This window comes from Parus major, chromosome 4 (genome assembly GCF_001522545.3).
Source record: "Parus major isolate Abel chromosome 4, Parus_major1.1, whole genome shotgun sequence".
Classification (NCBI taxonomy): domain Eukaryota; kingdom Metazoa; phylum Chordata; class Aves; order Passeriformes; family Paridae; genus Parus; species Parus major.
Window position 1 is genome coordinate 62,621,499 of NC_031771.1, and position 9,406 is coordinate 62,630,904.

A 9,406-nucleotide genomic window follows, 5' to 3' on the forward strand; every position below is an offset into this window, starting at 1 on the left:
GTAATTGAAGTACATTGAGAATATATGACCTATCATGAATGATCCAACATAATAAAGTAACTCAAACTATTCCATGACAATATTTAACACTCTCAAGACATAACTCTAACACTTGATACAGCAATTCTGATGTTAGCCAGATCTTGTTCAGTGGGATTTTTGCAGTATGCAGAAGTTGTGTCCATGACAATTTACAGGAACTCTGAATGCCTAAGATAAAAGAAATCTCTCAGTATGCTGCACGACAACCTGATTACCTGGAGATTGAATTATTTTTGTTTGCTTGAAGTCCAGCAGCCCCACTATGCCAGCATTTGCTAGGCAAAAGTACAGAAAGAATGTGTCTGTTCCAGTGGGTCTGAGCAGAATGAAGGATAAATTGGTGTCACCTTGTATATCTTGTGTTCTAGCACTGGAACTCAGAATTTTGCAAGCCACAAGTGTTAAGGAAAAGCTAAAAGGATGATTGGTCAAGTAGATCACAATCTTCAGACATACCTATATTTCCTGCAGGTATGAGTATGGCATGAGAATTTATGCAGGTGCACGACAGTCAACATATCCTGTGTCAGAGGGGCAAAAGTCCAATGATATGACAAGATCCTGTATAATCTAAAATTATTTCTAATGGGTAAATGCTAAAGTAGTAACGGAGTCCTAACATCCCCCCTGACATTATAAAGATTTGATAGCCATGAGATACAATTTTTATCCCTTTATAATTAACTGTATGGAGTCAAAGAAATAATGTGTAAGGAATCAGTTCTCCTTGTATGACAGCCTCTCAATATGGGGATGCTGATGGGTGATTTTGGAGGTGAACTAATACTTGTGCTGCAGCTTCCATGAAGATATTTCATGCTGTGAAATGGACTGAACCCAGGATGGTCCAGTGTGGCAGTGTTACACATACACTCCTTTATTGAGACAGCTTCATAGATGGCAGGTGCAGTGAAGGGCAATAACCACAAATCAGTCCTACTTTTGCAGACATGAAGTAATCCAGTAGGACTTACCATCCCAAAATTTTTATTTAGGTAACAGATATTGAAGATGAAGGGCTGTCCACCCTTCTTCCTTGTTTCAAGAAAATACATGTTCTTGTGCAATTGGGATAACATAAATTTTATGAGGAAAGATGGGTCCTCCTGACTGGAAATGATGCCACAGGTGGGTCCTCCCTGCTGGAAAATGACCATTTCAGAGTGATCTCTATTTACAGGACAAGGAACATTTGAGTGATAAATGAGTTTGTCATCAGACATACACATTGGTCAATATGAGTACAAAGAAGAAAAAAAGAACCTCAATCACTGTTTGATTTACACTATTACTTTCTTCAGAGAATGTATTAGGAAGTATCTAAAAAATAGTCATTCCTATATAAAAAAAATCTTATTCTGAAAGTGTTAATGTTGTTATTTTTCCTTGCAATATCATATTCACTAATGCTATTTGATAATTTAACAGATTATTTGATTATTCAAGTTCTTTTTGACTTTATAGTTCTTTTATGTATAGTTCTTTTATGGGTTTTATACAGATGCCTACATTTGTACAATGATTTAGGATGGCAATTAAAAGTTTGCTTAATAAAAGAGGAGTGAAGCTTTGGAATAATCACCTAGAATAAATGGGAAATAATAATTTCAATTAAGTTGAAAATTGAACAGTTTATGGAAAAAGGTAGCCAATGTAGTTGCATACATAATCTAGGGAACTAATCTCGAGCACCTGAGAGGCCCTTTCAATTTCATGCTCTTCTAAGAGTATAAAATAAATTTTAATCTAGATGCTGGGAAAGAAGAAAGATTTTAAAAGGTGTCTTTTCCACGTTATCTCATTCTCCAGAACATGCTGTAGTTATTTATAAATGTGTAACCACCAGCTGCCTTTTCTCACAGTTTTTTTTCTCTCTCAAAAATACTCTGATAAGCAGCAAACAAGGAGCAACCACAGGACTACAGGCATTTGTATGTAGCTATTTATCTTCAAAAGCAGTACAGCAGGGATATATAAAAAACATGAAAAGCAAATTAATAGGATTTCTTATGAACTTTTGGATTTCTTTTTCACTCGCTTTGTATTTTCACATTGGAGAAAGAGAAGAGAAATGCATAATTGAAGATATTCCCAGTGACACCTTGGTAGTTGGTAGGTACCTGTCAATGTTTTGTGATGATCTAACCCATGCAATAACAAAGATAACTGGAAATGTAACAGCAATTTCTGTGATTGATGAATATGGTAAAAAAACAGAAAAGGGCACTCTGAAAATAACTCTCTGCAGCAGGGATTAGGCTTAACGTCCTCAAATATTGTGTGTATCCATCACACAAAGAAATGCAGGTTTTCAGAGTGCTTTACTGACTAAACAGGGAAAAATATTTCTTTTTTAATTCTACAGCTGTAGAACTGTTGCTTCCATGCGTGCTTCTGCACGTTCTGACTGATGTACCATTCATATCAGAATTTCTGTAACACAGTTTTCCCCATATGAATGGGAGAGTTACTTTTTTTGATAAATGCTGGTCTTAAAAAAGACAATTCACGATGTACTAAAGTTTCATTTCACCTCTGATATCAGAAGCACATTAAATTAATCTACAAGACTATAAATGTAAAATTTCAAGGGGACTGTAAAAAAATAATACAAATGATTTTTTTTTTTTAAAAATAATATGAAAAGTGAAAGACAATCCATAAAATGTAATTGGAGTACAGCACATTATGCTTTTGGAGGTCTCAGTGTGCCTTCTAGAGGCTAATCTTCCCAGAGAATTAGGAGTAATCAGAAAGTTTTTCTTGTTAATTAACCCTTTTTTATAGTACTTTAGAACATTTTCTAGTGTAGTAAAAATTTATTGCATTACACTGTGTTATGAAGTGCCCCTGAGCAATATTAATCATAAACACATGAAACACATATATATTTGTATTTTTCCTGAAAAAGTGATGAAGATACTTAACGTTAAACTATGTTTTATTTAACAGATTTATCTATGCTTTTTATTCAGGGAATTACAAAGTACAACGCTGGGATATACATAAACACGACTTTCTTGAATCTGCTCCTGGTTTGGGAATGTTTGTGACTGTCACAAGTCCTACTGGTGAGGTAAAAATGCCTTATGAGTGTTTCTTTAGGATTTATGGCTTGACTTCTGGCACTTGCAGGCAGCACTATCTAAAAATGAAGGACACTTCTGGGGAAGAAGTAAATCTAATCTACCAGCTAGTTCAGCATTTTGATGCTGAAAGATAAAAGTAGAAAGAAATGATGATATTTGATAATTATGTGTATGGACAATTTTTGCATTACCACCAGATTGGGGAAGTAGTGTCAATAAGAAGAATAAATGACAACTGACAAAACACGTCTAATTAAAAATAAACCCCCCAAAATTCACTAATGAAATAAAATGGTACAGAATGTACTTGAGCAGCAGAAAGGAGTGCTGATGATGAACAAAACCCAAAGTCAAGGTCACCAAGGGACTGCTCATAGCCCTCACACAGAGCAGCTGCCTGAGCTGCCATGAGGTCCTGAGCTTTTCCAGCAATGGACAATTTATTTTCCTGTCTAGGCAAGGTCTCAGTTTTCAAACTTTGAATGTTTTAGAGAGCATTAGCTTTTGTATATTGCAAAATTATGTGGCATTTTAATGTTCACTTTGAGCTAAAATTGTTTCGTTTTCTCTAAATGTGTTCTGAAATTTGGATAAAGTTAATGATATCAGCTTAACTGATTCCTTTTTAAATCCAATTCACTGTACTGTTTTTTGATTTTTTTATTGGTAGCAACAAACTACAAACCAAATGTATAAATCTAAATTGCAGGTACTGTTGTCAAAACTGTATGGGCCACAAGGGACCTTTTCTTTTACATCCTACTTCTCTGGGGAGCATATCATCTGTTTCCAGTCTAACTCCACAAGATTTGCAGTGACTGCAGGAAGTAAACTGGTAGGTGTATTTCCTAAATATTCTTGTACCAGGATAAATCATTTACTAGCAGCAGAGATTTCAAACAGGATTAGAAGTTGGTCTAACTTCTAGCAGATAATTCAACACTTTCAGTGATTAAAGAAAGCAAACACAGAATTATGCAGATGAAGAGATAAAATGACTGTTCTCATATTTAAGAAGTCAGCATTCAAGTAGCAAGATTAAGGGTAGAGAGATTTAATGTTTCTATTGTGCTTTGGATGTGAAAGGCTCTGATCAATAAGAACAACTAATTTGGATCAAAAAGACATATTTAAGATTGACTAACACAATCACTCATCATAAAGATATTCCATATATTCACTCACTTAGATTGGATTCCTAATGAATATTACCATTTTAGGTTTTAAAATTATATTCAAATGAAGAATATGTCAGCATACTAGTTATTGTCTACTACCAGCAAAGTTGGTTTTAATGCAGATTTGGTGGGGGGAAAAGTCATCAGAGGTGATATCATGGCTCTATGGATTGCAGCAAAAAATAAATTATAAATGCTGCTTTGAAATTTTATCTATTTGCTGCTTCCCAAAACCAACAGATAATAACTCTCTAGAGTGGTTTGGGCTGTTTTTTTTTCTCCTCAGCTCACAACAAAATAGTTAAATAGCTAGCTAAATATAAATATCTTCTAAATGTGTTAAGGTAGGCTAAATCTCATCCTAGCTGTGCACTTTGCAAACATGTAGATAACACAGAAATAACCACTGGAGTAGGATTATTACACTGGAATAACAAAGTGTTCTCACGGGCCGATTGACAGAAATTAATGGAAATCGAGTCATATACATTACAAAAACAATTAGGTCTAATCATAAAAAAAAAATAATTCTGGAGCTTATCAACTAGAAAGAGTAAGGGGATTAAGCTTTGGTTGGTCACAGTTAACTATGCACCATGAATGTGATTCTGAGGAAGTGCAGGTGATTTTTATCTGCTATAGATGGGGTGTATTAACATTATTTTACAAGATACATGTACCATCTAGAGTTCTGACCATCCTTTATGAAAAAAGCCAAGAGATGCAGGGAAGAACCTTAATATCACAAATATTTAATAATGTTGTTTGAGAACACAGAAATCAAAAAAGGAAAATATTGTCCTTTTTAATTATATCTGGAGGAATAAAGATCACCAAAGGAAAAACGTTCTTTAGTGAAGGTAAATCTTTAACTATTCTTCATAAGAACCAGATGGTTATCTGGCTCCTTCAAACAAAAATAAAGAAATTAATGGACCACAAGGTTGTGAGATGGATTTCTACCTATACAGTTAGGTGACTTCTAGACAGCTGAGAATGCTTTTCATTTGTGGCTGATCTCTGAGCAGATCTAATTTCTATTATGGTAATATTAATTTCTAGGGTTTTGAAAATTATTTGTTTGGCTAAAGCCTTTTAATTTTCCCTTAGGTACTAATTGGCTTCCAGGAGAAGTTTCTCTTACTAGTTTTAGAAGAATTTTTCATTCATGCCAAAATAAGTTGCATAAAATTGCAAGTTCCATTCTTTTCTCTTCTTTCTATGGTTCTGTTGCTTGGCTGGATTGAGGCATTCTTGCTATAGATCATACAACAGCCTAGAGAATATTGGGACATTTTCCAACCTGGATAAATAACGTGAAGAAAACAGTTATGTGAGGGAACCTAAAACTGTATTTGTAATAAACCTCCCGCAGTACTATTAAATATGCAATATAAGGATGAAATGTGAAATATAATGAGCAGTCCTTTTTTTTTTTAAAATTATTTTGGACAAGGGCAACATTTTAATAGTGGTTGAATCAATACTAGCATAAAATAATGCCCTAACATTAGTGAAGATTGTAAATTTGTGTAACTAATTTAAAAATAAAATTAAGAAATCCTTCAAATTTTCCACCTGATTCTAATTTTAGGAGGGATTTTATAAGTAATTAAAACTATTTTCCTGCAATGATCTGAAGGGGAAATTATCATTTTTTTGTTTCATTTTTATTCTAAGGAAATTTGAAAAAGCAGAAGGTACAGTAATGAGGACATTTTTTTCTGTTTGCAGCGTATCCACTTGGATATCAGAGTTGGGGAACATTTTTTGGATGAATCTGCTATTCAAGCCAAAGACAAAGTGAATGAAGTTAATGTCAGACTAGAGCATCTAATTGAGCAAATTCATCACGTAACCAGAGAACAAGACTATGAAAGAGTATGTATGTGCCCTAATGGAAATCTTAAAAATATTGTACATAGGCTTATTAATTTATAAAGTATTATGAGGTTTATTATCCAATTGCAGCAGTATTTTTAACTAACTTATAAAAATATATAGCTATTTAACCAAAATAGCCTCCATTACCTTGCAAAACACTTTTAAGCGGTTACATGAAACTAATTAATCATTGTGGACTCATGCTTGTAGCAACAGGTGTTATTTTATAGCAGCAGGTGGTGTTTTAAAGCAGGATTTTCCTCGTAGAGTTTCCTTGGTCAGACTCAGCCACAGCAGCTGAGCAGGTGGCAGGTACCATTGTGGGTGATGCTGCCAGCTGCTGTTTCCACGCTGCCCTGCATGCACAAACTTTATTGAGTGGGGAAGGAAATGACTGAGTGTATATTTATATATCCCCATTAAGACAGACATAAAGCTGCCCTTCTTCAAACAAGTAACACCCAGTCACTTTTCTATATGCATACAGATAGACTGTGCTTGAAATATATCAATTAATTACCCAAAACCAGAAATCTGGCTGCAAAAGGGCTCTTGACAGCAAAATGGAAGTGACTGTAAACCTAAACAGGTTAACATCTGTACTAATGGAACATGTTTAGCACACTACATCTTCTGTGAACAAGGGAAGCTCTGTTTGCCTTCCTGCTTCAGGATGCAGCATGCCTGCTGCTCAGTTTTGATTTGTGAAGATATCTACCATACAGATAAGTACAAACCTTCATTTTTGCCCACATGGAAAAATGTTTTTGTTCACCACTATGTAGAAGGGGGATGCTTTTCTAGTTACCATGAAACATACAGATGCCAAAAGGTAATAATTATGCTTTTCCTTTATTCTCTAGGAGCGTGAAGAAAAATTTCGGAAAACAAGTGAAGAAACCAACAGCAATATTTTGTGGTGGGCTATAGTACAAACACTAATCCTCATCTCCGTTGGAGTCTGGCAAATGAAATCTCTAAGAGATTTCTTTATATCTAAGAAGCTTGTTTAAGTTCTATAAAGTCAATGCACAGATTCAAAAATTGCACACCATGTAACACTGAACATCTAAAGAAACCCTGCACCTATGAGAAAATTGCTTGTATAGAACTCTCAACCTTCTCTCATCTTCTGCTCTGATTCTAATTCTCGTTTTTCCAGCTAGGGTACACCTCTGGCATCCCTTTACATTTTACTCCTTGAATCCCATGTTTTATCATATTTTTTTCCCCCTCTATGGATGTAAAGCTAAATTTAGAAGGAATCAGTGACAAAGACAGCATTTAAGTTCAATATTTAATGAAGAACATTTAATTTAGGTTAAATCTAAAATAGAAATCTAAGATAAATTTTCGTAAGATTTTAAATTATTCTACTTGCTGAGTAATCTTATTTGGCACCATGAACAGTTCAGCACTTCAGACTGACTAGAATTCAGATAGTAAACAGAGAAATAATTACATCCCCTGCAGTGTTTAATTGGGTGAGAGTGTCTTGAACTCAATCTCTATATGCATAACACCTAAATATAATTGTGAATGCTTTCATGTAAAATATTCAGAGTTTGAACTGATCATTGGTGGCAGCAATTACCATGGAGAGAGAACCAGAAAAGCAATTTGGAATTATACTTATTTTTTACTTTCAGAAAAGCCCTAAACATTAGGCTATAGAATTGATGACGATCAGATTCCTCCCACAGTTGTTTATGTAAATTATAGTCTTTATGAAGTATGCCAAAGTAACCCAAATTATAGGTTTCTTGGTAAACAATGACAATTTTATTTTAATTAATTCCTGCAACTAAATGTTTCTGTGTTGAGAATTTTTATAATTTTAATTATTTAGCAACTTGACTATAACTGCCTACAGAAATTACCAGTTTTTGACTTAATTTTCCATTTCACTTATTGCAGCTTGGTTGCATATATCTTTATGCCCTAATTTAACTAGTATATGTACAAATAGCAGTGTATCTGCAGTATCGTACAGTGACAAGTCAAAGGCTGTGGTTAAAAATTGAGATAATTAGCTTGACAAAGCCGTAGTAGTAATAGGAAGGAGTTGGAGACGATTACATACCAAAACATGGAAGTCAAAGTTTCTAGAGCACTGTGATAGCGGAGTATTGTGGTTTGTTTTCCTACCCATTTTTTCAGACTCTTTTCTAGTTTAAAAGGTAGTGAAAGGTGAAATATCTGCAGACCAATTATTGTTCTAAAGGCACTGCTTTCCTTTCTTTCTTTTTTCCATCTTCCCACCTGTTGTTTTCTTATGAAAGGAAATTACATTCCCTGTAAGTCTACTTACATATCCAGCTTGGGAATTAAAATACAGCGGGTAGTATGTGAGAATCAATAAAATTGATACAAAGTAGAGACTAAAAGCAAGGTTCCAGGGAACAAATCAATCCAAATAAAATCTTATAAAGCTACTCGCTACATTGTGTCCTATTTTTAAAAATTCGGATACTTTGGAGGTGCCGCTTAGAATGACCAGTAAGTAAGTGTTATTAAATTAACTTTTATAGAGCACTCACTCACAACATGTCTTGTAATAACATCTTTGGTGGTGGATAAGTAGGAAATATGTGTTAAAACCATATGGTATATGAAGTCCAAGAATAAAGTAATAAAGTATTGTGACAAGATTGTGGTTCAGACTTTAGCTGATATGTAGTGTAGGGCTCCTTATCACATTCCAATGTCAAACATAACTCATTTCACTTACAATACACTCCAGCTGGTAATCCAGGACAAGCAACATTTCAGGATTTATAAAAGAGATGATCATGTTCCACCATATTAATTAGGTCTATACTCAAAGAGTATAGATTCAGCACTGAGACTTGGGAGCCTTGAATATAACTTGTAATTCCTTAATTCTTTACTACTACTGGTACTACTATTATTAATCATCATCATCATCATCTCATCATCATCATCTTTGCTTTTATGAAATGTTTTCAGTCTTCTTCAAGATTTTTATTTAACTCCATAAAGCAGAAGCTGACTCACAGCGCCTTTGGGAAGCACTTTGGGGACAGAAAACCTTTGTGAGGTTAAAAGCTTCCTCTGCAGTTTGTGGCTCTGTCATACCCAGAGCTACAGCCTGCACTGCAACTAGGTCTGTAAGGGACTTCTTTCTCCCTAAAGTTTTCATCGAGGGGCACTAGCAAGCAACGGAGTATTTTCTTTTTTTTTTTTTTTGGT

General features: G+C 34.5%; 1 protein-coding gene across 1 annotated transcript; it reads left to right on the top strand.

The window, feature by feature from the left end:
* Positions 1 to 1,911: 1,911 nt before the first annotated feature.
* LOC107203498 (transmembrane emp24 domain-containing protein 11-like) lies at positions 1,912 to 8,842 on the top strand. Its single transcript, XM_015625702.2, has 5 exons — positions 1,912 to 2,154; positions 3,018 to 3,118; positions 3,841 to 3,966; positions 6,044 to 6,190; positions 7,057 to 8,842. The coding sequence occupies exons 1-5, from the start codon at positions 2,025 to 2,027 to the stop codon at positions 7,204 to 7,206; spliced, it is 654 nt and encodes a 217-aa protein (XP_015481188.1). The 5' UTR covers positions 1,912 to 2,024; the 3' UTR covers positions 7,207 to 8,842.
* Positions 8,843 to 9,406: the final 564 nt, after the last annotated feature.

Excerpts from the sequence above, each read along its gene's own strand:
- LOC107203498 (XM_015625702.2), top strand. The coding sequence starts at position 2,025 with ATGAAAAGCAAATTAATAGGATTTCTTATGAACTTTTGGATTTCTTTT. Across the intron at positions 3,119-3,840 it reads TCACAAGTCCTACTGGTGAG|GTACTGTTGTCAAAACTGTA; the intron begins GTAAAAATGCCT and ends TCTAAATTGCAG. Across the intron at positions 6,191-7,056 it reads GAGAACAAGACTATGAAAGA|GAGCGTGAAGAAAAATTTCG; the intron begins GTATGTATGTGC and ends TTTATTCTCTAG.